Source organism: Lipomyces tetrasporus, assembly GCF_029532465.1.
Source record: "Lipomyces tetrasporus strain NRRL Y-64009 chromosome Unknown POJ06scaffold_1, whole genome shotgun sequence".
Taxonomy (NCBI): domain Eukaryota; kingdom Fungi; phylum Ascomycota; class Lipomycetes; order Lipomycetales; family Lipomycetaceae; genus Lipomyces; species Lipomyces tetrasporus.
Genome location: NW_026611596.1, coordinates 2148168 through 2172679, shown reverse-complemented (window position 1 = coordinate 2172679; position 24512 = coordinate 2148168). Strand labels below are relative to the sequence as shown.

The 24512-nt window shown below is 48.6% G+C and overlaps 12 protein-coding genes across 12 annotated transcripts; 8 read left to right on the top strand and 4 right to left on the bottom strand.

Annotated features, from left to right (window-relative positions):
• Nucleotides 1-236: 236 nt before the first annotated feature.
• Nucleotides 237-1297, top strand: POJ06DRAFT_191693 (uncharacterized protein; the record flags this gene model as incomplete). Its single annotated transcript, XM_056184855.1, has 4 exons — nucleotides 237-569; nucleotides 626-711; nucleotides 761-891; nucleotides 945-1297. The coding sequence occupies 4 exons, from the start codon at nucleotides 237-239 to the stop codon at nucleotides 1295-1297; spliced, it is 903 nt and encodes a 300-aa protein (XP_056047671.1).
• An 87-nt stretch (nucleotides 1298-1384) lies between these two features.
• On the bottom strand, nucleotides 1385-2770 carry POJ06DRAFT_243940 (uncharacterized protein). The gene is made up of 2 exons (XM_056186425.1): nucleotides 2399-2770; nucleotides 1385-2346 (listed from the first exon to the last, which is right to left on the bottom strand). The coding sequence occupies exons 1-2, from the start codon at nucleotides 2613-2615 to the stop codon at nucleotides 1436-1438; spliced, it is 1128 nt and encodes a 375-aa protein (XP_056047670.1). The 5' UTR covers nucleotides 2616-2770; the 3' UTR covers nucleotides 1385-1435.
• Nucleotides 2771-2976: 206 nt separating this feature from the next.
• Nucleotides 2977-3880, top strand: POJ06DRAFT_235178 (uncharacterized protein; the record flags this gene model as incomplete). The annotated part of the gene is made up of 3 exons (XM_056185819.1): nucleotides 2977-2989; nucleotides 3069-3485; nucleotides 3540-3880. The coding sequence occupies 3 exons, from the start codon at nucleotides 2977-2979 to the stop codon at nucleotides 3878-3880; spliced, it is 771 nt and encodes a 256-aa protein (XP_056047669.1).
• A 470-nt stretch (nucleotides 3881-4350) lies between these two features.
• Nucleotides 4351-5580, bottom strand: POJ06DRAFT_191734 (Aldehyde/histidinol dehydrogenase; the record flags this gene model as incomplete). The annotated part of the gene is made up of 2 exons (XM_056184859.1): nucleotides 4351-5261; nucleotides 5316-5580. The coding sequence occupies 2 exons, from the start codon at nucleotides 5578-5580 to the stop codon at nucleotides 4351-4353; spliced, it is 1176 nt and encodes a 391-aa protein (XP_056047668.1).
• Nucleotides 5581-6299: 719 nt separating this feature from the next.
• POJ06DRAFT_243933 (uncharacterized protein) lies at nucleotides 6300-7583 on the top strand. Its single transcript, XM_056186424.1, has one exon. The coding sequence runs from the start codon at nucleotides 6490-6492 to the stop codon at nucleotides 7537-7539; it is 1050 nt and encodes a 349-aa protein (XP_056047667.1). The 5' UTR covers nucleotides 6300-6489; the 3' UTR covers nucleotides 7540-7583.
• A 36-nt stretch (nucleotides 7584-7619) lies between these two features.
• On the bottom strand, nucleotides 7620-8974 carry POJ06DRAFT_15529 (RGS domain-containing protein). The gene is made up of 2 exons (XM_056184696.1): nucleotides 8710-8974; nucleotides 7620-8658 (listed from the first exon to the last, which is right to left on the bottom strand). Exons 1-2 carry the CDS (start codon nucleotides 8853-8855, stop codon nucleotides 7701-7703), a joined length of 1104 nt encoding a protein of 367 aa, XP_056047666.1. The 5' UTR covers nucleotides 8856-8974; the 3' UTR covers nucleotides 7620-7700.
• Nucleotides 8975-9715: 741 nt separating this feature from the next.
• Nucleotides 9716-10889, top strand: POJ06DRAFT_15498 (uncharacterized protein). The gene has a single exon (XM_056184695.1). The coding sequence runs from the start codon at nucleotides 10004-10006 to the stop codon at nucleotides 10742-10744; it is 741 nt and encodes a 246-aa protein (XP_056047665.1). The 5' UTR covers nucleotides 9716-10003; the 3' UTR covers nucleotides 10745-10889.
• A 1531-nt stretch (nucleotides 10890-12420) lies between these two features.
• Nucleotides 12421-14145, top strand: POJ06DRAFT_15488 (fatty acid desaturase-domain-containing protein). The gene is made up of 2 exons (XM_056184694.1): nucleotides 12421-13344; nucleotides 13395-14145. Exons 1-2 carry the CDS (start codon nucleotides 12513-12515, stop codon nucleotides 13772-13774), a joined length of 1212 nt encoding a protein of 403 aa, XP_056047664.1. The 5' UTR covers nucleotides 12421-12512; the 3' UTR covers nucleotides 13775-14145.
• Nucleotides 14146-14908: 763 nt separating this feature from the next.
• POJ06DRAFT_15469 (10 TM acyl transferase domain found in Cas1p-domain-containing protein) lies at nucleotides 14909-18150 on the top strand. The gene is made up of 2 exons (XM_056184693.1): nucleotides 14909-15158; nucleotides 15223-18150. Exons 1-2 carry the CDS (start codon nucleotides 15047-15049, stop codon nucleotides 17799-17801), a joined length of 2691 nt encoding a protein of 896 aa, XP_056047663.1. The 5' UTR covers nucleotides 14909-15046; the 3' UTR covers nucleotides 17802-18150.
• POJ06DRAFT_15457 (uncharacterized protein) lies at nucleotides 18150-20686 on the bottom strand. Its single transcript, XM_056184692.1, has 2 exons — nucleotides 19942-20686; nucleotides 18150-19893 (listed from the first exon to the last, which is right to left on the bottom strand). Exons 1-2 carry the CDS (start codon nucleotides 20413-20415, stop codon nucleotides 18499-18501), a joined length of 1869 nt encoding a protein of 622 aa, XP_056047662.1. The 5' UTR covers nucleotides 20416-20686; the 3' UTR covers nucleotides 18150-18498.
• On the top strand, nucleotides 20545-22969 carry POJ06DRAFT_243927 (uncharacterized protein). The gene is made up of 2 exons (XM_056186423.1): nucleotides 20545-21724; nucleotides 21779-22969. The coding sequence occupies exons 1-2, from the start codon at nucleotides 20959-20961 to the stop codon at nucleotides 22471-22473; spliced, it is 1461 nt and encodes a 486-aa protein (XP_056047661.1). The 5' UTR covers nucleotides 20545-20958; the 3' UTR covers nucleotides 22474-22969.
• POJ06DRAFT_15439 (transcriptional Coactivator p15-domain-containing protein) lies at nucleotides 22811-24235 on the top strand. The gene is made up of 3 exons (XM_056184691.1): nucleotides 22811-23296; nucleotides 23367-23486; nucleotides 23561-24235. The coding sequence occupies exons 1-3, from the start codon at nucleotides 23153-23155 to the stop codon at nucleotides 23759-23761; spliced, it is 465 nt and encodes a 154-aa protein (XP_056047660.1). The 5' UTR covers nucleotides 22811-23152; the 3' UTR covers nucleotides 23762-24235.
• Nucleotides 24236-24512: the final 277 nt, after the last annotated feature.

Genomic DNA, 24512 nt, shown 5'->3' with positions numbered 1-24512 from the left:
CCCATAGACCGTGCGCTGCGTGGGCATCTACATGTAGGACGCTGCGTAATCTGCTTTTGAAAATACCATCATTTTAATGCGTAGCAGTATTTCTGCGTCGGACTTCGAAAATGATTTCTATAGATACTATAATTCAAACGTTGAGGAATGTATTTCTCAATCCATTCTTCGCTATCTTGGTACCAGTAGTCCTCAGAGCGTATGTCCGCCAAGCGGATCTCATCGCGTGTTGGCTAATGAAAGCTAGGAATGTCCACTCAATCAACGACATTGAAGTTATTCTTTCCCAGATATATGCTATTCTAGTGGTAGTCTACCAAATTATCCAGTACGTCTCCGATAAAAGCGGTCCGACTCGCTTAGACGCCCTCCGCGATGTTGCCGTTGTCACTGGTGGAAGCTCAGGATTGGGCTACAACATCGCTTTCCTCCTGGCTTCGAAAGGTGTAAAAGTTGCTGTTTTGGATACGAAAGCTCCTGCTATTCCGGTAGCTTTAGTTAAGTATTATGAATGCAACGTAGGGAACTACGATGTTGTGGCAAAGTCGCTGGCCCAAGTTGAACAAGATGTGAGATATCTGACGATTTGGATATTTTGGCTATGTAAACGCTAACGGCTGTATAGTTGGGACCTGTCACGATCTTGGTAAACAACGCTGGTATCGAGAAGCGTGGTAGTTTGTGGGAGATGGCAGTTGAGGACATACAATTGTACGGATGGTAAGCCACTTACTTCGTTGCAAGACTTACGCCTCGGTAGGACGATTAACGTCAATCTTCTGTCACACTTTTATACTATCAGAAGCCTACTTCCTGGAATGATTGCTGCTAATCGGGGCTACATCGTGTCGATTGGCTCGTCACTGTGCTATACCAGCCCAATTTATTACGGTAACTATTTGTCCTTGTTCGATTAGAGTGGCAGACTGCTCACACAATTACAGGTCCATACGGGGCTTCCAAGGCAGGTTTGCTAGGTCTGTACGAGACGCTCCGAGTTGAATTAGCGCAGTTTCCCGGGATCCAGACCCTCATTGTCCTACCTGGTCAAATGCGAACACCAATGTTCCAGGATATCGAACCTCCGCGGCAATTCCTCGCCCCTGTTGTCGACCCCCGGGACCTTGCAACCGAGATTGTCGACAAAATTGCACATGGAAAGTCTGGAGAAATCAGAAAACCTATGTACGTCCATGGTATGCCGTATTTGAGAACATTACCCTGGACAGTCCAGAGAGCTCTTAGGTGGTTTAGTCATCTTGATGATTCAGTCATAGCCGCCGTAAAGTCCAGATAATGTTGACAATACGTGATTGCGGCTCACCTGTTTAATTGCATCGTGTATCCAGTTTGCATTCAAACAATAGACAAGTGTTTGATCTGTCCTTGCTGGACGAGTATGATGCGGTACTTTGTTAATTGATACCGTGCCTCCTTACAAATCGTCTGATCCATATACAAAACGCTTCCAATTCTCTCCAAGAGTTCTTACACCTTCCTCTATTTCCCATCCTTTAACCTCACAGACGAACTTGACGACTGCGGCTAGCAATGACTGCATTGTCTTTCCTGCCATATGAAAGTCACTTTCGACCAATAATCTATCATCTGGGACCGCTCTCAAAACTTGCTTAAACTTTTCTCCGTAACGGGAGTTGATGACAATAGAGAAGGAGAAATATATAGTCGCCGGTACTTTTCTATTGGTCCATAATTTGATCTGGTCAGGCGGCCCAGAATATGAATGCAGACAAATTCTTTCGGGAAACGGTGGGGGAGCGCTGTCCACGGCATCTTCCATATCGAGTTTAACAAATTCCTGCTCCTCTTTCTGTTTTCTCTGCTGCCGGCGAGAAGGAATACTATATCCTGCCCAAAGGCTACTAAATATCTGATACAACACTCCGTGCGCCTGAACCCCGTGGAGAGACACTGGCCTCCGAAATTTCGCAGCGACGCGTAGCTGAGCAAGTAATATCTCCGTCTGATGGTTGTGATTGACTCGGTACGGACTCAACTTCTTCGCATCGGTCGAGTTATCGTCCTGCTCGTCAGATGATGAACCCAAACCATCATCCACTTCTGATTCCTCGAATGATATGAGTTTTCCGGACTTCGGAAGCCTGAATGATCTGTCAATTCCAATTTCACCGACCAATGCATGTTTATGTGTCTCTAGATTTTTGCTGAGGATCTCGATGAAGGAGGCTAAACTGACAGGGTCGGGTAGGAGGTCCACAAAATCATTCGGCGGCTCGGGAAATAATACCATCCGATAATGGACATATTTATTTTCCGGCGGTGATGGAGATATGTATAGCAAATGAGTAAACCAAGGATGATACCCTGCATATATCGATTAATTTCTATATTCTTGTTTGAGCTTGTAATGCCCTACCAAAACTGGGAACGATCCTATTTGGATACTCTACCGCCGCTTCATGAACCTTAACTTGATCATCCAGCCTAGTGGCCATGATAGTAAGCTTGGAGATATTAATAGTATCCAAAGCATCTGCTAGCCTTTTGTAGTTATCTGTAGGATGACAATGGGCGTCGTAGATGCCCAATTGCCAAATCCTACGTGGTAGATCGGCTTCGGCAAACTTGAACATATTGACGATTACTGGAAATCTCTCCAAGCCGACACACAATTGTATACTTTTCTAATCATATCCTCAATGCAAGGCCCGATATCCTACTACTCTATACCTCAGAACACTGTATTCCGTTGTCAGTCGGTATTGCCGTAGAAAGTAGTTTCAGTGGCGTGTGTTCAACGTCAAAGTAGCGGGTTAGGGCAACCCGTAACCTTTGTTGGACTTTGGGAGTTGGTGACGCAAGCCAACTGACGCCGCCTGCATTTGCCCGGCATTATCTAGCTTAGCGAAATCATCTCCTGCAGAGTTTGTAGGATTATAATAACATCTTGAGTGTCTTATCCTCTTGCATCAATAGTGGTGGTTGTGAATAACGATGCCCCTTCCAGGTATGGTAGACCATTTGCGGCTGGCCATTCATCGCGTATGCCTTACGATCTTGATTGCTGACTAGTCCTATTTCGATAGCCGCGGCAGTTTTGGGAATCGGACTAGGTATCACTGCTGGGATAGCTCTAGGAATAATAGTGTTTCATGAGCGGGAGAACATCGCCGATCATATTCAGCATGCGTTCGGTGACTTGAAGATAGCAATTGCTGCTATTAAGGAGCAGCGTAGTCGCCGACGCCGGGCAGCGCGGGTACTCGCTGCTGCTTCAGATAACCAGGAGATGATGGAGTTTTACGATTATTATGATAAGAAAGACGCATTCTCCGATCCGGAGGAGATAGCTTTAATGCTACCGTCCAGTGAATCGATTAAACACCATCCAGAGAAGAGTCAATCTTCTGCCGTGGCTTCGAGCAGTGAGGGCCTGAGACGTCGCAATGCGCCACATGCTGGGTACTCTACAAGTGACGAAGAAGGATCTATTTCTAGATTCGGTATGCGCCACTACGGTCATTGACGATGACGTGTGCTAACCACGATATATGTAGAAATTGTGGACAAGGTGGATCCTAGCATGTATGGACTACCACAAGAGGACAATAACGTTTGGGATACATCATCCGAGACCAGTGTTGAAACTCCCTCGCTTCAATCTGATCGTGATGACAGTGTTAGCCAAGCGGGAAGCGAGTTTGGCCCGCCGATTGGAGACACTGCTAGTGAGAGCGGTACATCGGAAGGTTTCGAGTTCATTGTTCAGTCAGGCGACGAATCTAGTTCGACTGCTAGTCGCGGATATCTTACCGAAGATGAGGAGAGCTTGGATGGCTATGAGAGAGTCCCCGTTCTGCCCAGACGTCGCTCCGCAATTGCTAGACTTCATTCTTGAATACGTCCATGTCTGTTTATTGTATAGTGTCGAATTTTCTGCAGACTATTCTGGACAGTTACGTGATTTTATTGCTTTCGGAAATGGAGGGCTACGGGGTTTGGCTGGTCTGAATGGTACGGTGTCATTGGTTTTCATATTTTACACATGGGTACGATATCGATAATACATGTTTCTGCAATTCGAAAGAAGCGACAGTGATTCGTCGAGACGACCGCTACTTCTTTGTGTTGGATTACTACCTTATATGTAACGGACGCTCTAGGCAACGAGCCCGCCTAGATCAATGTAACACGTAGAGACAAGTATACGGTGCAAGTCACTAGCTTTAAACCAGCTCTATTCTGCGTCGGGATCCTAGTGCGAGCAAAGATATTAAAATGCAAGACTCAAGCGGCCACAACTACAAATACAAGATACCATTCTACAGCTCCTGAAATTTTATTCACATATAATATAGTCATATACATTTACATATCGAGCTGTTCGTGCTTAAACTCCTTCTTTCCTCCGGCACCAACGTAATCAGCCGCAACCTGTCCGCTGCCTCTCAGTTGATACTGATAGCAAGTCAAGCCTTCCAATCCGACAGGTCCACGAGCGTGAATTTTGCTTGTACTAATGCCCACTTCCGTTCCAAATCCATATCTAAACCCATCAGAAAACCGCGTGCTCGCATTCCAAAACACGCCTGAACTGTCGACGCCGTTCAAGAACTTGTCAGCAATCTCTTTGCTTGCAGTAACAATGCTATCGGTGTGCTTCGAGGAGTGAGCATTGATATGCTTGATTGCTTCATCGACTTCTTCGACCGCCGCGACTGCAATTGTAAATGACAAAAACTCCGTTTCAAAATCCTTTTCTTCGGCAGACATGATTGTCGCGCTCCCAGTGCCTGCGACACCAGCTTCCTTCAACGCCTCTCCAATTTCGGGCGTGACCTTCAAAGAAACACCAGCATCGATCAGTGCCTTTGCCAATGATGGCAAATGGGACTTCAGTGCACACCGTTGTACAAGCAAGCCCTCAGCGGCATTGCAGGCTGCAGCATAATTAGTTTTTGAATCAATTACTATCCGCACCGCCATATCAACGTCCGCGTCCCCGTGGACGTATACGGAGCATAATCCGTCAGCGTGGCCGAGAACCGGAATTTTTGTATTGCTCTTTATCGATCGGACAAGTTCGTTGCTACCTCGTGGAATGACGAGGTCAATGTATCTATCTTGCTTCAAGAGATCCGAAACTTCTTGTCGAGATTCGATCAATTGGACTGCGCCAGGGGGGATTTCTGTTCCAGAAAGAGCTTCGCCCACTAGTCTTGATATCGCGGCGAACGAATGGAATGATTCTTTACCACCCTTCAAGATGACAGCATTTGCTACGATGAATTAGTCATCCAACCTTCTACCAAGCGATAGAATGTATCATTTACCAGACTTGATGGCCAACGCAGTAATATTCGCAATGACTTCTGGTCTCGACTCAAAAATCACGAGTAAAACGCCAATTGGACACGTAACTCTGTACAAATCCAACCCTTCGTCCAACTTGTTCGCAAACGTGACCTTGCCAATAGGATCAGGCAAGTTAGCCACGTCCAAGACTCCCTGCAGCATTGTGTCGAACTTGTCGCCTTTGGAAAGATCAAGTCGTTTGATGAGTGGAGTTGAAACATTCGCTTTCTCGGCTGCCTCCATATCGGCCTTGTTAGCTGCTAAAATCTCCTCTTTGCCATCCTTGAGAAAGTCGTGGATCCGATGCAATGCTTTCAGCCGAGCGGCGTTAGACACGGCGCGTAAGACCGCGGAGGAGGCACTAGCAGTTCGTGCAATCTCTTCTGCCATAATGTGCTCGACTCTGTAATACTATGGAAATGAGGAACGCGAAAGCAATGACAGAGCTGGGAAGGAAAGCGTATGTTCAGGCAAAAGACGGGCAAATTTGAGAGTCATAATTTTGCTTTCAGGGGTGGCAGTGGAATAAACTCTCGTTACTCAAAGTCTGAACGGACAGCAAGCAGCATTGGATGCGGCTTCGAATGAACGAATAAACGAATTAATGAACGAATAATTATTATGTCACGAGGAGTTAAAAATTTTTTTTTTCAATAAATAGAGTAAACTTACTTCCGGGCTAAAAGTTGACAGTAGTATAACCGCAAGTACCAATTTCAGCGATTAACGATGCGCGCTGCATATGCACGATGACCTTAATTCAGGTGATTTTTGAACGATACGTTTCAATATTGCATGTATGATATTGCCATTGCCAAGTGCGACGTCTCTATTTGGAGAATATTTACTGTCGCGGCCGATAACTTGGCCTATTTGGAGAATATTTGCTGTCGGCCGATAACTCGGTCGAATTCGTTTACTGTAACACTTGGCTCCCAGCCTGGGAATTTAAGCTTTGAAGATCGGGTACGGACGTTATAAGCCGATCGCATACAATGCGAGCGTACCTTACTTGGTAAGCGGAGTGATTGCATCATAGATCTTCCCTTCGGCAAGGAATCACAATTTGCATTGATTTGGCGTATAAATACGAGCAGACGCGCCCCTTTTGGGTCCTGCTGTACTTGTCATTGTACAATTTAGCAAATAGCAATGGCTCCGTTGAACCTCTTGCTTACTGGCGCATCGGGTTACATTGGAGGGGCAGCTTTGGACCACCTCATCAGCTGGAACACCAGAAACCAAGCGTACTCTATTACCGCAATTGCTAGAAAGCCAGAGGCAGTTGAGAAGATCAGGTCTTCATACCCCAGCGATGCTCTTACTGTTGTGCAGTCGGGTTACACTGATTCTGTGTTTGCAACATTAGTTGCGGAAGCCGACGTGATTGTTCATACCGGCGAATCTGCGGACGACGAGACTTCTGCGGACGTGATCACCAAAAATATCAAGGACGGTGCACTACTTATTCATACGTCAGGTACTGCTATCCTGATCAACAAGTCTGAGTTAGATCAGGAAATTACACGGCGATACGACGACGTGGCCGATATCAAGACGATCACATCATGGGACTTGGATCATTTTCACCGCGATATCGATATGAAGATCCTTAATCTTCATAAGATTAAGCCGACAGTTAAGACAATCATCATCTGCCCGCCTTTGATCTACGGAACTGGTACGGGTAAGGTTAATAAGATGTCGCAGCAGATTCCGTACATGATCAAATTTGCTTCTATTTTGAAGAAGAACGGGGTCTATGGAAGCGGCAAAGCTATCTGGAGCAACGTTCACATTTCCGATCTTGCAGACTTGTACGTGCTTATCTTGGCAACATACGTTTCCGATCCAAAGAAATTATATTACGACGACGAGGGATATTACTTCGCTGAGAATGGTTCGCATAATTGGAAATCGATCACAGCAGCTCTGGACGAACCTCTCGTCAAGTATGGCATCATTCCATCGGAGAATACGGCCAAAGTTGGCACTCCAGGCGAAGTTCACCCCACGGAAGAGGAGCTAAAGAAAGGACTGGGCCCAGAGTTGTGCAAGTACGCCATGAGGATGTATAGTACAAATTCTGGGTCTAAAGCTACAAGGGCTCGGACGTTGGGATGGGTTCCAAAGCAGGCGGATGTCTATTCTACGTTGGATGAGGAAGTGAAGACATTTAAGGAGTTTGGCGCGCCACGTTAAATATCCAATTCCCAATGCAATATATGAGCTCGGAACTTGGATGTACTTTTTAGTGTATTAGCATTAGTAGTGCTTACATTTCAAAGAGATTTTACTGTAATTATCCATAATCATTAACGCCTACATGAATCCCTGACACAGCATAATAAATCATAAGCCAATCAGAGTCGCTTTCCGGGTACTAATCCAAACAATACGCAAAAGCCAGTTACCAAAAGAATAACCAAACACATGACCCAAATCGCTCTTCTAATCAATAGCGACTTCACATATGGCTCCTCCATGCGCATGAACTTCATGAAATTGAGTTCGCTGTATCCCGCAAACACTATCAGTGGGTCCAACTCGTACTGATAAGAAAGACATCCGTAGATACCGAGGGAGAACGGTAGAATTAGCCATAAGCGGGTTGTTTTTGGTTTCCAGTCCAAAAATATGAGAATAAATGCAACCCAGAAGGCTGCAAATAGTGAAAAGAGGCCAATAGATAGTCGCAAAAAGGCTCCGACTGGAACAAGATTGCCAAGAGCTTTGTGTGCCAGGAAAGCCGGAAACGCCTCTCGTTCCATCGCTTGGAACACATAGTCCTTAGCCTCATCAAAAACCTCAGGATCGTCTCGCCCATCGACTTCAATCGCTGTAGTAATGCCTCGAATGATAGACAACGGTAATGCTAACTCGCACTCCGCACCGGAAACAAAGTATGTAACCATGATTTTATATGCTGATTCTCTAATATGAGCGCGTGTAACTGTCGAAGAATTAACTTGCGCTAATGGAGAATCCACGGTCGGCTCGTCTTCTTCATGTAGATCTTTCATTTTCTCCATCTCCCCATTATACCTATGTCGTTCGAGATTCATTAAAGCACTGTTCCTTCGCGCCACAACCTTCGGATCCGAACCGCTGCTTTCGCTTCGTAAGATCATGGAAACTCGTTTACTTTCTTGCTCCTCGCCATTTGCAATTTCCGAGTGTTGTTGCAGCTTAAATGCCTCCAAGACCTGTGACGAACGCTTGCTCGATTCTTTCTCGAGTTCCGGCGTTGCAACTAGGACGGACCTCCGGAGTTGACGGACGTAGTGACGACATAATGACATATGTTGGGCAACATCAAGCCTACCAACTGTTAGTAAATCCCACACACCATTCACAGTGCACAGTACATACCAAAAGTCCAGATAATCAACTGATCGCTGCTGGTCACGCATAAACACGTAGAATGCAAATAAATCAACCGGCGGCAGTGTTCTCCTATTCAACACCTCGAACAGGGTTGGCAGTCGCTGCCGCCGTCTTGTACTAACTGAGGACATGCTATATCATACGCCCAACGAGGGACTGCTCGTGTATTGACGAAAAATTGAGGATTGCCGTAGTAGTAAGCAAAAACGGCGCTTGCAGACCCACACCAGATGTGATGCTTCGCAATTACCGATCCTGGGTTATTCAAACTGGGTTATTCAAAATCCCAAGCAATTCAAAAAATTAGATAGAAGATACAGCAGATATTAGATAAATTCACTGGTGTGCAAATGTGTTGAGACCAGGACGGATGCTTCGAATGTTTTGCGGTTGTTTACACATTTCCTATCCCTTAGAACAAGGATTACCTGGGCAAGGGTTCTGGAAATATCTCCGCGCTCTGCTCCCTGGCATGTCAATATCACTTATCCTTGTCTCTTGTCGACTGCCTCTAGATTTAGTCTATAGTTTCCTCAGTCTCGTGTTCGTACCATTGGGCTTACCCGTACGTACACTTAATAGAGCGATTTCGCGGCGGAGTATTTTTCATATTTTTAATTATTATTTTTGTTTAAAGCGGAGAGACGAAGTCTTTGGTTAACCTTTTGTGCTCCGTACTGCACACGTCAGTATAATCACAAATAAATACCATCGGTTTTCTGTAAGTTTGTAGTATTTCAATTTGGCCCGCCGAGCTAGATTGAACAGAGGAGGCTCACGTGACCTGGACGTGATCTGATTGCCTAACCTGGAAATATGTGAATGTTCGTAGACACCAAGGACGAATATGACAGTGATTCTCTGACGGTCATAGAATGGGCATACGACTAAGGTAACGCGTGATGGATGTTGACGGACTCAAGCGTGGTCGATGGATGGTTGATCGAAATCTTTCTGTTGAGCCAATGGCGTGGGATGTAAAAGACTTGCGCGAGTCTTTTGCGTGGGGAGGTTGGACAATCAGGATGCAAGCATAACATCATTAAGAACAAATGCGGCATAGAGCGCGCTCTAAGTTTTGGACTGCCAAATGTCCTGCGTGTAGAGGCTAGTGGCTCTCAGGCGGGCCAGTTGCCCAGCGATGGTTGTTTGCAGAGTCGCGATTGTGCATTAGATACGCAATTGTGAGAGCGCTTGGAAAATAGAGCCTCTGATGAGTAGAGCCTCTTGGGCACTTTTTGATCCTCACAATGTCGGTTATTTATGAGATCAATATGCCATGTCGAATCGCGCTCGTGGATCGTTACGAAACAGACCGGATATCCATTGGACGGGATTGGTTCGCTATACTTCGATCTACCAACGCACAACGTCGTCACATTACGATTTTTTTTGGAAGCCAGAAACGTGGAAAGTTTGGATAGGTCTACGAGATCTGGACCGAACAATGTCGTGGCCACAACGACCAGCTAAATTATTCCTGTCGCCGACACCACGCTCCCGGTCAGCGATCGCGACCCAGCAAGTCTCACACGCCACGGATAAGCGAAATCGTCAGATTTCGCAAGAATCAGCAGAAAAGCAAGGTGACATAAATGATACACGCAGCAGAGTGCCATGCCTTGATCAAGCCCGTTGGGCGTATTCGCGGAACTGCGAGGATTACTTCCACATGCCGCATTCGACGTGTCCGTCGCCCACGGCCAGAACAGCGGCTTCGCGACTACCATTGCCTGCAGCAAAGACTGATTTCCGTAGTTTTTGCCAGGAAGTAGTACGGGAGGCAATGTCACACCTCCCTTCGCGTCCGATGCCGCTTTTGATAACCGTCGTTGTGGACTTTGGGATCATATACGGCGGTTGGACGGTGCTGCGCCGGTATGTGCCTTTTTTTGCGGAAATCTGTCGGGATAGATGGGCGGAGTGGGCCTGTTGGGCTGGTGCGTATTTACTTGGGTGTGCGATTGGGTTCGCGTACGCTGTCAGCAGGATTTGGTCTGAGCGAGTGTCTGTCGAGTAGGAATTAGGTGCGGTGAGTGTTGTAGGGAAAAAGCACTTTCACTACTGCGATTTCTGGTATGTGCTGTGACTCTGTTTTTGGTAAAATTCTGATCGCCAAGACGTATTCCTATCTGTCTCTGTAGCAGTGCACCGATCGAACATTGTATTATCGAGTGCTGCTACTATGGTTGTGCGAGGAACGAGATTAATAAAATAATAGATTATTTGCAACATTCTACGGGACACTCGTGAATAAGTACGAAGCAATCTATATGACTACTATTGAAATGCGACTCTGCCAGTGAGACGTCAACTCTTGAGATAATAGTAGTGGAGGCTTCTGCGATTAGACACAAGCGGAGAGTACTTATCGCTCAGGGGAAACGCCCAGACAAACTTATCTACCCCAATGTGAATCGCCCGTGACCCGCTGCTTAAACCCGGGGACAGGATTATAATCGGCAAATACAGAGTGCCCAGTAACCGTATCGCCATACAGAACTCATTATGGCAATCAAGATGAACTGAACTATGAAGTAGCGATGTTTAACTGCATAGACATATTCAGTCTCGCCGCCCGTCGGGAGCAGTTGAGACAAGGACTGTGGTATGATACTTGGCACATCTTTAACTAAAAAATTTGATGAAATTATTGGACAGTGATATATGTGCGCCCTGCGGCAATCACACAGGGTCTTGGTGCGTCGGATCGCGATCGCGAATACGAAATCGGGTTAGCGCCTAGAGAAATATGAACAAAGAAGCGCCAGGCCGATAAGTTCGCCCGGATCGATCTAGTCTATTATCTTTGAATGAAACTCACGTGACAAAAATTTCACATGCGTTGCTGGACGGGAAAATGAGTTAAAGTTTTGCTCTGTTGGGGCGAACAATTAACATGTGAACTTGGCCGTTGAGACGCCGGTTGCGCTGCCAAATTGGAGGCGAGAGTGGCCACACAAATACAACCGACTGGACTGTGCAGACGCCTCGGACATTGAACCGGGTCGAGTCTTGACGACGACAGGTTTCAGAACAGCCAATTGCAAATAGATAGCCTACGTGCCTGATAGCGACAACCAATCGCCTGCCGAATTAAGTCCGCCCGCTTTGCAATGCACACTAAGAGGAAATAAAATAGCAGACTGGACACAGCCGGACAAGCTTGATGGCCCGGCGCGTTAAAGGTTCGGGCTCGGCGATTGTTGGGGCGCCAGGCAGGCCCGGCGCACTCCGAAGGGCCAGTCTGTAGCTCACGTAAGAATACAATATAGGATTATGTCAGCACACGTTGTGCGACCTCTGTGACGCCTGGTGCGAGGACTCACTCACTCCCTGCAATGATCGCAAACAACAAAAATGCAGCAGAATGCATGCCACCATATTGGCAAGTCGATGGCGGTGGCGATTATTGTTACATATTAATGAGTCGGGACCCGCCACGCTGTGTGGAACAAACAAAGGGGCAAGGAAAAAAAGTGTAATTTTTTTCTCGAGCAATGGCGACGCTCGGCAGCGATTCCGGTGCGCCGGCTACTCCGAGTGCGCACCACTGAGCGACCGGCGACGAACAGCTGCTTCCGGGCACAAGGCTAAATCGTAACTTGGTGTTCGGCGGCGTGGGAGCCAAACTGGATGAAGATCTCTCCACCCGCGCACTCCACGCCCTGTGCGAACCCTGTCAAGAACCGTTGCATCGCAGCGTCCGCCATCCCTTGTCCTTTCTTCACCTCCTTGCTATAATTCTCCCTTCTTCCTCTTTCGCCCAGTGCAAGAGCATCACCATTATGTCCACAATAACATACACACAGCGCAGGCCGTCGGTCTCGTTGACCTCGAAGCCCGTCTACAAGGACACCTTCGGTCGCGATTTCGTACCGCCCGAGTTCACCATCAAGGATATCCTAGACGCTATCCCCAAGCACTGCTTCGACCGGTCTCTTGGCCGGTCCCTCACCTATGTTGCTCGCGACATCTTCTACACTGCCTGCTTGTTCGGCCTAGCTACACAGATCCACCACATTCCCTCTCTACCCGCCCGCGTTGTCGCCTGGGTGGTTTACGGCTTTGTCCAGGGCTTAGTTTGCACCGGCATTTGGGTTCTCGCCCACGAGTGCGGCCATGGAGCCTTCTCGCCATACAAGCTTGCCAACGACATCGTCGGCTGGATTCTCCACTCCGCTCTCTTCGTGCCATATCACTCATGGCGAATCACTCACTCCAAGCACCATAAAGCCACCGGTCACCTCGCTCGCGACATGGTATTCATCCCGAAAGATGTCAACCGCTATAAGCTCTCCCGCAACATAGCTGAACTCACCGAAGAGGCTCCCGTCGTGACCCTCTACTTCCTCTTTGCCCAGCAGCTGTTTGGCTGGCCCGCTTACCTCGCCGCCAACGTCACCGGTCAAAATTACCCTGGCGTGTCCAATTGGAGTCTGTCGCACTTTTTCCCATCCGCGCCTATGTTCGATGCCAAGGACTTTTGGGACATTATCATTTCCGACGTCGGAATCCTCGTCGCCGGCACTCTTGCTTATCTCGGCATCGAGAGATGGGGATGGGCTAGCTTCGCGCTCTACTACTTCATGCCGTATCTGTGGGTGAACAACTGGTTGGGTATGTCGTCCTTTATCTATAGGATAGCAAATTTTTCTAACGTCAATCAGTCTGCATCACTTACCTGCAACATACCGACCCGTCCCTGCCCCACTACGACGCGAGCGAGTGGAATTTTGCCCGCGGCGCCGCGGCTACTGTTGACCGCGACTTTGGCTTCATCGGCCGCCACCTGTTCCACGAGATCATTGAGACCCACGTTGCGCACCACTACTCGTCCCGGATTCCGTTCTACCACGCCGAGGAGGCCACCAAAGCTATCCGCAAAGTCATGGGCAAGCATTACAGACAGGACAAGACCAATCTCATTCTTGCGCTCTGGAAAACTGCCCGGGCCTGCCAGTTTGTCGAGGGTGACGGCGGCGTCAAGATGTACAGAAACGGCAATGGAATTGGTATTGCGCCAAAAGAGGTCAAGAAGGCCAAGTAATTGGTTCTTGTACCAGCTGTCTTTAATCAATAACAATTCAATGCAAAGCTCGGCGAATGGGTACACAACAGGAAGGACGGATGCAAATTCTGAGGAAGAATCTGACAAATGGATACAGTGATACACGACACAAAAAATTGGTGACGGAGTATAGATTAGGAACCTTTTGGATATAATATCTTATTTTGTATATTTCTAGCGAGTGATATGATATATGTTTGGCAATTCCTGATGTTTCCTGTGTAATAGCCTTGGTGCGACATCTGACCTTTGGCTGCGTCCGATCCGACAGTATGCTTCTAAATCTCCTTCGTGGTGGACGCAGTTTGCGCTCAACCGTACAGAATGATCTCTAGTCATTCATATAGACTGATCAGGTTACCAGCGCCTCAATGATTTTCGACTCTCTCAAACATGTGGGTATTATTAGTGTACGGCAGACCAGGACCAAGGTTAGACTGCGACGCGAAGAACGACATCCAAACTTTATATGTATGGCAATAGACGAAGCTAGCACAAAATGAGGATAGTTTAGAGAAATTCTTAAGCGAAAGAAACACTTTAGTTGACCTCGATCTCGTAGACCCCTTGACAGGGATACATGATCGCCATAATCCAATACGATGACTGGCAGATAATTCGCATGATCTTTGGAGGTAGTATGTTCAGCTCTTGTAGTATCGCGTTGCGGAACTGCTGCAGGGGAAGCATGCCGGTTCCCCCACAGACACGCGCACGCAATTAGATTCTGGGGCCCAAGGGCCACCTTCGGTTTAAGTGCTTAAGTATGTAATAAAATTTCAGCTCCCAAGGCTCCAGCAAGCTGAAAATGCGGCACTTCAATGCGCGTCGTACTGTTCCTACGCGAATTGGTTCGCCATCGATTGACCCTTTGGGCTGCACGGTTCCTTGGGTCTTCGGGCTGCACGTTCCCCAAAAGTTCGAACGAGTCAATGTGCGACGGTTGTGCCATATCAGCAAGACCGCCAGTACATTTCGTGCGCTGCATAGTTGGATGTTCCGCGTAGTTGGCCGATGCTGCGCAGCGTTGACTGAGTGTAATGCAATTAACGGGCGACGTGGAGAGAAAGGCGGCATCGTCCATTGTGCAGCCAGGGCGGCTGCATCGATTCCGGCAGCGCACACGCATTTCCACCATCGCCATCTCCTCGTTCTCTCTCCTGCATCTTTACGGCACACGCTCAACATCGGGCAGTAGGGACTACTTGACAGACCTTATCCTCTCGCTATTCGCATATTCCGCTGGTTACCATGGCTCTGTCGCTGGCGGCATTCGTGCCATCGGCTGATCACGTCAAGCGGTCCTTCTTCTCGTACGGCGTCTTTGTCTTTGTTCTCGCTCTATGGCGTTATGCCTCGTCAGGTACGTTTCATGTAGGATGAGGTACTGCAGTGTATTTGTCAGTGCTTGTTATTAACGATGGTAGACGTCTTTGATCCGTATAAATGTGGTTCGCTCGTGTCTACTGGCGAATGGCTTGACAATGTCCCCGGCTCAAATGGTCCGTCAAACTGGCAACCGCCCGGCTGCATCTTCCACAAATACAATGCCAAGGAAGCGAGCCTCTGTCTCCGGAACCAGCACGTTCTTTTTGCCGGCGACTCTACTGTGCGGCAACTGTTCTGGCAGACGGTCAAGACACTTGATCCATCCGTGTCCGAAACCTCAGAGAAACACTCCGACATTAAATTCGTCAAGGACGGACTCAATGTCGAGTTTCTGTGGGACCCGTATCTGAACTCGACTGCGATGCGCCGTCTCGCAACTTGTGGAAAAGTTAAAGAGGAATTGCCCAACGCGTATGTCGTCCTGGGCGGCGGCCTGTGGTTCGCTCGGTATCTGGGCGACAATGGTGTCAATTTGTGGAAAGAGAATATGGACAAAGTGATCGAGTCGGTGCGCTCCTGTCCGGACTATTACCATCTCCCGTTCTTGTTGCCAGTTACAGTGCCGCATTGGGAGAAACTCGACGTTTCGCGGTCAGCGACGATCTTGCAGTCTGAAGTCACATACATGAATGATTACCTCAAGTGGGCTTCCCACCAGTCCAATGTCATTGTACCGACAGCGTTGAATGATATGATGACTAAGAGCATGGCCGCGTCTGACGATTCGGGCATTCACGCTACCCAGGCCGTCGCAAAGGCCAAGGCCGACTTACTGCTCAACATGCGTTGTAACCAGCAGGTTATGGAGGCTACTGGATATCCATATGACAAGACGTGCTGTTACAAGTATCCCGGTCCTAATTTCACTCAGTTGGCTATCTTGTTGGTAACTGTTGTTGTCATGCCCGCGCTGTACGTCAAGTCCTCTGGCATGCTTTCGTCGCCTAGGATGTGGAGTGAGGGCGCTTCTGGGAATGCCCTTTTGACTGCCGGTTTTATTTTTGCGACGACCGTTACGTACTCGTATGTCGCCGATCGCACATCCTTGTTTAACAAGGCGTCGAAGCAGTTCTTGGCCTCCGAATTCACTATCATGACGCTCGCGACCATTGTCCTCGGGCTTTTAACAATCCGACGGTCGGACTCTGAGCAGGGGTTCATGGGTCGCGACCAGAGCAATGAGTGGAAGGGATGGATGCAGATCATGGTATTGATTTACCACATTACTGGTGCGTCCAAGGTTCTCCCGATCTACAAGCTCATCCGCGTCATGGTTGCAGCGTATTTGTTTATGACCGGCTACGGCCACACTGTGTATTTCTACAAGAAGAAGGACTTCTCGCTCAAGCGCGTTGCAAGCGTGTTGGTCCGGTTGAACATGTTGTCGTGCGCGCTCGCGTACATCATGGACACAGATTACCTGTTCTACTACTTTGCCCCACTCTCCAGTTTTTGGTTCATGGTCGTGTACTTCACCATGAAGTTCCAAGCTCAGAATAACCAGGATTTGACATTCCTCTGTTCCAAGATCGCGATCTCGGCTATTGGCATGTACTTCATCGTTTCGATCGAAGGTGTGCTCGAAACCGTCTGGTTCCTACTCGAACGGGTTTTCTTCGTCACTTGGGATCTTCGCGAATGGCGGTTCCGCGTTCTTCTCGACATCTGGATTGTCTATGTTGGCATGCTTGGCGCAATCGCGTCCATAAAAATCCAGGAGTACAACTTGCTCTCGCACCCGTCCTGGCCGACCGTTCGCGTCGCGTCCCTCGGCGGGTCCGTCGCAGCTCTCGTCCTCTACCACATTCTCTCGCAGATTTGGGGCTCGAAACCGGACTATAACTCCCAGCACCCATTCATCTCGGTCCTCCCGATCGTCGGCTTTCTGTTCCTCCGCAATGCAACCCACACCCTCCGGAATGTGTACTCGACCGCGTTCGCGTGGGTGGGAACGTGCTCTCTCGAGACGTTCACACTGCAGTTTCACATTTGGATGGCGGCTGACACGCACGGTATCCTCGAAGTCATTTCATCTCAGCATCACGTTTTGAATCTCCTGGTCACGACGCCGTTGTTTTTGTACATTTCCAGCGTAACCGCGGATGCCACTGGTAAGCTCACCGCCGTTCTTGTCAACGGAACGAAGAAGCCTTCGCCGAAACCTGCGCCGGAACCTCCTAAGGAGGCTGTGTTACCCGTGACGGAAGGTGAAGCAAATGACGACAAGAACTCTTGGCCGCAAGTTTCGTCCCGGTCTGTTGACGACGAGCAGCGGGGTGCGTCTGGGGACTTAATCTCAATAGGCTCGGGTTCCCCTCGGTCTACAACAGTCGCCGAATCTGATGCTACTCCAGCATCCCTGCTCGACTCGAGCACGCTTGCGCAACCAGACGCTGTCGTAACACAACCTGACCTTGAAAAGGGCGATGCGTTTGGAAGCACCGCGGCGAGATCGGATGAGCAGTCACGACAGATACCATCGTTTGTGACACAAGTCATAGAGCATCCGGTTGTTGAGGCTGCGTGGCTCCAGATGGGTGATATGCGGGTCCGACTCATGAGTTTACTGATATTGATGTGGGCTATCAACGTCGCCTGCGCATTCGAGAGGGCTTAAACAGTCTGCCGTATCTTATCATTCCGCCACCTCTTGGGCAGACTTTGGAGTTGAGACCACGGCGGGTAGGTAAATACTTTGTACCTTGAGATCGAGATCGCGAATTAAGGTCGTTCTGGGCATGGCAAATGGTTTTCTATTCCTCGATCTATTGTTCTTTGGCATCTACAGTTTACATACATCCAGTTTTGTGTGTGTATGTCGTGAAAGCATGCGTCAGTATGATATTTTAGTCTGGGTTAACATTATATATATTTGCTGGAGTTTTTATTTCCATTTTAATTTTTGAGAGTATATATATATATACCTGCATTTTGTCTTGTGTATTTTAAGCTGAACCGATGTAGATTTGTTCGAAATTGTTCCGTTTGTTATCGTATAGAACACTTCGATTGATACAGGTTGTCATTGCAGACATGCGCTTCTGGGACGTTGATTAAAACGCAACACTAAGAAAGTGACGTCGAACGATTTAAAAAAATAAGCAACAAAAAGGGAACGCCTAAATGCTTGTTTGTTCCTATCCATAACCCCATATTCTTTACGTAGTGCAAAAAAAAAAAAATCACACAAAATTTTATCCCACTGTAACAAAGTCCACGGAATTCCAACAAACGGTATCTCAAAGCCAAAAGTATATGCCGCCTACGCACTGTTGATAAGTACTGGTCCAAGGGGAAGTTTGGGCTTAAGGGCATTACAGACCATGAGCAGCGGCATGCCGATTTCGGTGCCGTAATTGTTGTTCGCCCACACCTTCGATAGCGAGGACTTCGACGTCGATGTCGACGTCTTGGCCCGCTTGGTCGTCCAGTACACCCTCGTTATTATTATTGTTGTTATTCCCATTAGCTTCCTGTGCGGCGGCGGGCGGTTCGACGTCAACGACGTCGATATTGTCGGGCTGCCCCTGCTCGCGTTGCTGCTGTTCGCGCTCTTCCTGTTCACGCTGCTCCTGCTGCTCGCGTTCACGTTGTCGTTGCAGTAGCGCTTCTTCGCGGGCAACCTCATGCCGATGCCAGGTATCATAAACAGCCGGCACCAGCGTGCCCACAAACACGAGCACGACTCTCTCCAATTCGCGCAACACTCGATACCGGACATTGTCGTTGCCGGGCGGGGGAGTTTCGTCGTCGTCTGGACGCAGGAAGATAGCGCCCAGTGCGCCGAATCGTCGGCGAGCCATTTGCCCGTTTGCCTCGTTATTTGCGTTACCATTAATATTATTATTGTTGTTGCCGTCGTGGTTATTATTGTTATTCGGTATCACGCGCCGTGCGATCTCGCGGCCAAACAATGCCAGAACGTTCGCCCTCCAGAGGAAAACGACCGTCGCAACGGCTGATACGGTCCAGAACCTCGAACCACCAATTTCGCCAGAGGACAGTCCCACGAAGAAGACGAGCCGGAGGAAAAGCCAAGTTAGTGCTAGCGTATTGCGGAGTCTGTGAGCATTGTTTCGGATGTCAGACAGTGTAGCGCGGACCCTGTCGACCAGAGAGTAGCGGTGGATTTGCTGTTGCTGACCTGGTTGTTGTTGTTGTTGTTGTTGTTGTTGGTGGTGATGGCGGTGAGGGTCGTCGGTTGGTGCACGAGAGTGGAGTAGAGCTGCAAGAATTGAGGAGTTTATTCCATCTGCGGGGACTGGCTGGTAGAAACTGCTGGAATCATGGGCATATTGCACGCCGGGCACGAACGTGCTGTTACCTTCTTGGATCGAGATTCCTGCTGCCGCAAAGTTACTTATACCCTGTGGGGAGAGCAGAATTGCGAGATGACCGCTGCTTGTCACAACGGGGAGGGAAGAATATGGTGACATAAGCGGTGTAGATGCGCGCGGATCTTGGTAGACGACGATATTGGTACCGAAAGGGGGCGGCGGATTCGGAAGTGCGGGAATTATCTGCGTAGTGGTTGTCGCGGTCCCGAAGAGCTCGGCTGGTCTCTGTTGTGGGACAGAGGGCGCGACGTTCGGTGGCAGATTGAGATCGACAGGCGCTGCTGGTGTGGGAATCGTTGCCTGCTTGTAGGCCGTCGTTAATACGTCGATGATAGATTGCTTCAACATCATATGAAATGTCACGTCATTGATCTTTACACAAATTAGTATCACAGGCGGCCCACATACTATCAAGCTTACCTCTCGAATAACATCGCCAATCTTCATTTCGTCCGTCAAAAACCGGCCCTGAAATATAATCCGCATGATTGTGTCCCCTTTGATATCGCCCAGCAACTCCTCATTTGCATTCTCAATCGCAGTAGTATACACCGTCGACGTCCACGGCTCGCCAGTAGCAAATAGTAGCGCATCCTGTAAGCGGTCTGCAATATGCCGCTTGACTGTCTCGACTGTCGTCGTCGCCGGTAACTTGAACCCAAGCGTCGACGTTACGGGAGCCGGAAGCGCCGCGGGCGTGGATATTCGGAGATTGATGAGGCGACCGCTCGAGCCTGGGTGACCGATTGACGAGGTTGCGCTTGCTTGTGATTCTGGGATTTGAGCGTCTGCTACTATTGGGGATTGTCTGCCCTGCCGCGTTTCTGACACTGCAGACGGTCCTTGCCCTGCGTCATTTGATGACGAAGCTGATTCAGCGCCGGCATCCGACATCTTGCTTCCGTGAGCCGATTGGCAGTGGAGAACACTCCAGTCGTAATACCGCAACACGAAATCGAGTAGACGTGGCCCGGACGAAAGCTGCCGTAGACGCGGAACGATATCGATCAGTTCTCGAGTGCGATGGCAAGTCTGACGTTGAGAACTGAATGCGTGGCACTTGCGCTACATGATTATTCAGCGCACTGGGAATATTTAGTCAGCCACTCCGCCGACAGAGAAGCCACTCATACCCAGCCGATAAAGATGAAAGAAGGCAAAGGATTAAGCACAACCTTGATTGGTATCGATAACAGAACATTTGTAGGAGACTAAGCTCAGGCAATTTGCTCGCCCAGGGTCCAATTTCCGGGACTGGGTACGCTTGTCGAGCGTGCTGGGCATCACTGCGCAATTTCGCAGAGTGATATTCGAAGCGCATATACCCTTTTCTGTCCCATTTTTGTCCGAGAACCGTATTTGGAATTTTTCGCAGCATCCGATTGATTGTTCGTGTCCGCGAACTTCGATTCCCACCATCGCATACGCAACAGCAACATGGCTCTGCTGTGTGCTCGCCTGTCTGCGTCTGTGGTGGTACAGCCATTTTCCGGGACGCAGCAATACTGGTCCTGCGGTTGCGCCCACGCAGTTCGACATCTCTCGTCCCGGAAGCACTCGCGTCGGAATATCTCAACCCATCGTCATCCGCGCAATGGCCTGATCTCGTCACCGCCACAGGTCTCATCGCCTACATGCGTTCCCCGCAGGACGTTCCTATGGAGAGCCGTCAAGTGGACGCTCGGATTCAACCCAGAACACCGCGAAAACGAGCCGACATTCGAGAACAGATTTCACCCGTGGGAGTCGTCTCCGTCACTCGTGCTACGAAATCGTGCCGCCACAATAAAAGCACTGGCGAAGTGCCCAGTAACCGGTCTGAACGTCCAATTCACCTGTCCCAACTGTGGAATACCCACTCACCACTCTGAGGACGTCTGGCGCGCCGACACCCACCACCACGAGCATGTCTGCGACAAATTAATGCTCGGAAACATTTTCGAGCACGACATTCGCTCTGGGCGGGAGTTTCCAGAGTTTGAAATGCCACCACCCCAGGACACGGACGTCGCGATCAATTTCGCGGACTGGGACACCTTTTTGTACACTCGCGACTTCCACTCGATGGACACGGAGTTTGAACTCGCGCATGCGACAAAAGTTCTGACTTATCCCATCACTGTCGGCAGTATATTGCATCAGGGATCGCCGTACACGCGTGCGTCGAAGCGGTTAACGTTAGAGGGACTGAAATCACTGGCTGGTAGGTCATCCAGACTGTTTCGATCCTTGGATATCTATTGACAACTGGCTGCAGCACTAAGGTACACACTCTACCCTAGCACACCACCATCGCAGACAGGCAGTAACATTGACGGAGAATCCGTCCAGCGAAGTCAGCCGATCCGTCTCTTCGTTCTCGGAGCGCGCTCAGAGTCGCAATTACCCCTTGAAATATGGGCACAATTGCTTTTCCTCTTCAACAAGCCGAACATTCATATCAACTTCATCGGTCCCGAAGCGCTCTACGACCGCCAAAAGAAGCAATATGTATACAACCAGTCAGCAGTAACTGAGCGTGTGGCCCCGAATTACTCAGTGTCGTACCACACAGATTATTTCCACGTCATCCACGATACACAAGAATTCACTCCCTATGACCCCTACTACGATGTCTTCTTCCTCTTCCACCCCGGTCTCGGTGCCCCAGAGGCGATGGACCAGTGGGAAAAATCGATGCCGGCGTTGCTCGAAAGCAAGTGCGCGATTTTCGTCACTGGGTTTCACGAGGCAGATAGTAAACGGGATTGGGACTGGGTCATGAATAAGTTTGGCAATGAGCTTGACGTGTTGATGACGCCCGGCGCGAATATCTTCCAAAGCACGAAATGGGAGATTAACGACTTGAAGCCTGAGGAGCCGTACCAGGTTAATCAGCGAGTATTTGCAATCAGAGGAAAGCGGTATCCCGCTGTTCTGAAGGATGGCGCATTAGCTGGATTACGCACCTAGAACAGCAAGTAGTGAGAGATGATTACCTCGGCCATGCACAAATTTCAACCATTTAATATTCGCGCTCGATTCGTGTGCCCCAGACAAAATTCAAGAAGTGGTGGGAAAGAACTTGGGTATGACGAGATTCTTTGTAACTCTAGTAGTACCCCCGCTTATATTTGTTCGCAGAATATGCTTTATGGTCGTAATAGTTGAATTTGTATACTTGTACATAGATATAGATTGAATACGTGTATATAGCAAATTTCTTTACCTATATGTATATGTGCAAATGTAAAGCGTGAGGAACGATTCTGCTTCTATATCGTAATCGACTGGTTAGTCACTAGGGTGCGACTACAATTCCGATGCCATTACAGAATGGGGCATACCATTTGACAGCTGGAATTTCGCGCTCTAGGTTTGTACCGGGATGACCCGTTATGCGGCGCGTCACGTTGCAGCTCGCTCGCGCCTTAGGTTGAATAACGAAAACAAATGAAGCGACCCCAACCCGCGGAGACTCATATGACTCTGTCCCACGGCACAATCAGTATTCCTGACCATATTTATCCTCTAAGGTTCTATTTTAGCGATCTCACATAGTGCCAAGTCCCGGTATACATTTCACCCAAATACTCCCACGATCAGTGTCAATCTTTTTTATTAGCGCGATAGACGCGATCGTCACTGCCCAATGCCACCAAAACGGTTCAGCTCGACTCAGACCAAGTCAGGCTACAAGTCAAATCATACCTCTGGCGATTACAAACGTGCCAAAGTGAAATTAACACCGGATGACGAGGATGAGTCGAATGGATCTTCAGTCTTGGACATCGACGTAAGTTGGCTCTACGCTTGGCGGGAACTACAAATCCCGGGACAATCCTGATGCTAATCATGAATACTAGATCGGCAAACGGAAACGATTACTCGTTCGGGATTTTAAGGGGACGCCATTAGTCGATATTCGAGAATTCTATTCGAAGACAAATCCCGATGGATCAGAGATTTGGCTGCCTGGTCGCAAAGTAGGTGTTCGCAATTCCTTACTTCGTGTAACTAAGCATGGTCGCGGTAAATGTCCAATGCTAATGCTGTGTAGGGCATAAGTCTTACGATTGATGTGTGGGAGGCGGTTGTGGCGCACATTGGCGACATTGAGAATGCAATAAAGAAGCTGCGTGAGGGTGATATTGATACCAAGGAAGAAGCTGGCGACGATGACTTGAAGGGGGAAACTGAAGCAGAGATTAAAGGCGACGGTGAATCAGGAAGTAAATTCAGAGAAGGAGTAGAGGAGTAATCACACAGTTTAGAAATTGGTTAATGACTGGAGAAGTCGAGAAGCACACGGGACAAATATCCACAGCGAAATTGGCCATATCACAGTCGATACTGCATTATGTGGTGGTTGGATGTTATGATTATTTGTTTCGAAATGAAGCCGATAAAATCATGCTATTAAGGTGATTGATGTACTAGCTTCAACAGCTATGTTTTGCAACAGAACTGAGGCCTGCGGTCTATTAATCCTCGAGAACCCTCGATGTCACAATTCTATCTGTGCGTGACCAACTCCTCTTTAGCTCGATGTCGGAGATACTCGCATTTGCCGTACATACTTTGACATGTCGATTCATGACACCATCTGCGTCGCCAAGCCACCATCTTATAGTACTATGATATGTCAATTTATCGGATATAGCACAAATTTATCGTCCTGAGCCGGTTTAGACTTAATAACGAAGGCATCATTTTTTGGTGTTCAGCTCGAATGTGCCGAGAGTGTGTGTTCTTAGGTGACAGGGCGACAAATTAGGAAGGATTCTGGAGTTCATGTGACAGACACTCTAACCATTCTGTTTCCCCGCGACCTCCACGTCATCAAGATAGGGGATATGTGGCCATCACCAAGGTATTGGCAGACAGCAATAAGCCGTAGCGGAACGGGGGTCGAACCTTCTTCAAAGGAGTGAAGTTGGGTCTGGTGCCAAAGTGGCCTAGCATTCTTCCCGGCCTAGCATTCGGAAAGGATCTGCCCCCGATATTTCTCG

Coding starts and splice junctions, on each gene's coding strand:
- POJ06DRAFT_15498 (XM_056184695.1), top strand. CDS start 10,004: ATGTCGAATCGCGCTCGTGGATCGTTACGAAACAGACCGGATATCCAT.
- POJ06DRAFT_15457 (XM_056184692.1), bottom strand. CDS start 20,415: ATGTCGGATGCCGGCGCTGAATCAGCTTCGTCATCAAATGACGCAGGG. Junction 19,894..19,941: donor TTGGCGATGTTATTCGAGAG/GTAAGCTTGATA, acceptor ATTTGTGTAAAG/ATCAATGACGTGACATTTCA.
- POJ06DRAFT_15488 (XM_056184694.1), top strand. CDS start 12,513: ATGTCCACAATAACATACACACAGCGCAGGCCGTCGGTCTCGTTGACC. Junction 13,345..13,394: donor GTGGGTGAACAACTGGTTGG/GTATGTCGTCCT, acceptor AACGTCAATCAG/TCTGCATCACTTACCTGCAA.
- POJ06DRAFT_15439 (XM_056184691.1), top strand. CDS start 23,153: ATGCCACCAAAACGGTTCAGCTCGACTCAGACCAAGTCAGGCTACAAG. Junction 23,297..23,366: donor CTTCAGTCTTGGACATCGAC/GTAAGTTGGCTC, acceptor CATGAATACTAG/ATCGGCAAACGGAAACGATT. Junction 23,487..23,560: donor TTTGGCTGCCTGGTCGCAAA/GTAGGTGTTCGC, acceptor AATGCTGTGTAG/GGCATAAGTCTTACGATTGA.
- POJ06DRAFT_243927 (XM_056186423.1), top strand. CDS start 20,959: ATGGCTCTGCTGTGTGCTCGCCTGTCTGCGTCTGTGGTGGTACAGCCA. Junction 21,725..21,778: donor GGGACTGAAATCACTGGCTG/GTAGGTCATCCA, acceptor AACTGGCTGCAG/CACTAAGGTACACACTCTAC.
- POJ06DRAFT_15469 (XM_056184693.1), top strand. CDS start 15,047: ATGGCTCTGTCGCTGGCGGCATTCGTGCCATCGGCTGATCACGTCAAG. Junction 15,159..15,222: donor ATGGCGTTATGCCTCGTCAG/GTACGTTTCATG, acceptor TAACGATGGTAG/ACGTCTTTGATCCGTATAAA.
- POJ06DRAFT_15529 (XM_056184696.1), bottom strand. CDS start 8,855: ATGTCCTCAGTTAGTACAAGACGGCGGCAGCGACTGCCAACCCTGTTC. Junction 8,659..8,709: donor GTTGATTATCTGGACTTTTG/GTATGTACTGTG, acceptor AACAGTTGGTAG/GCTTGATGTTGCCCAACATA.
- POJ06DRAFT_243933 (XM_056186424.1), top strand. CDS start 6,490: ATGGCTCCGTTGAACCTCTTGCTTACTGGCGCATCGGGTTACATTGGA.
- POJ06DRAFT_243940 (XM_056186425.1), bottom strand. CDS start 2,615: ATGTTCAAGTTTGCCGAAGCCGATCTACCACGTAGGATTTGGCAATTG. Junction 2,347..2,398: donor TAGGATCGTTCCCAGTTTTG/GTAGGGCATTAC, acceptor CGATATATGCAG/GGTATCATCCTTGGTTTACT.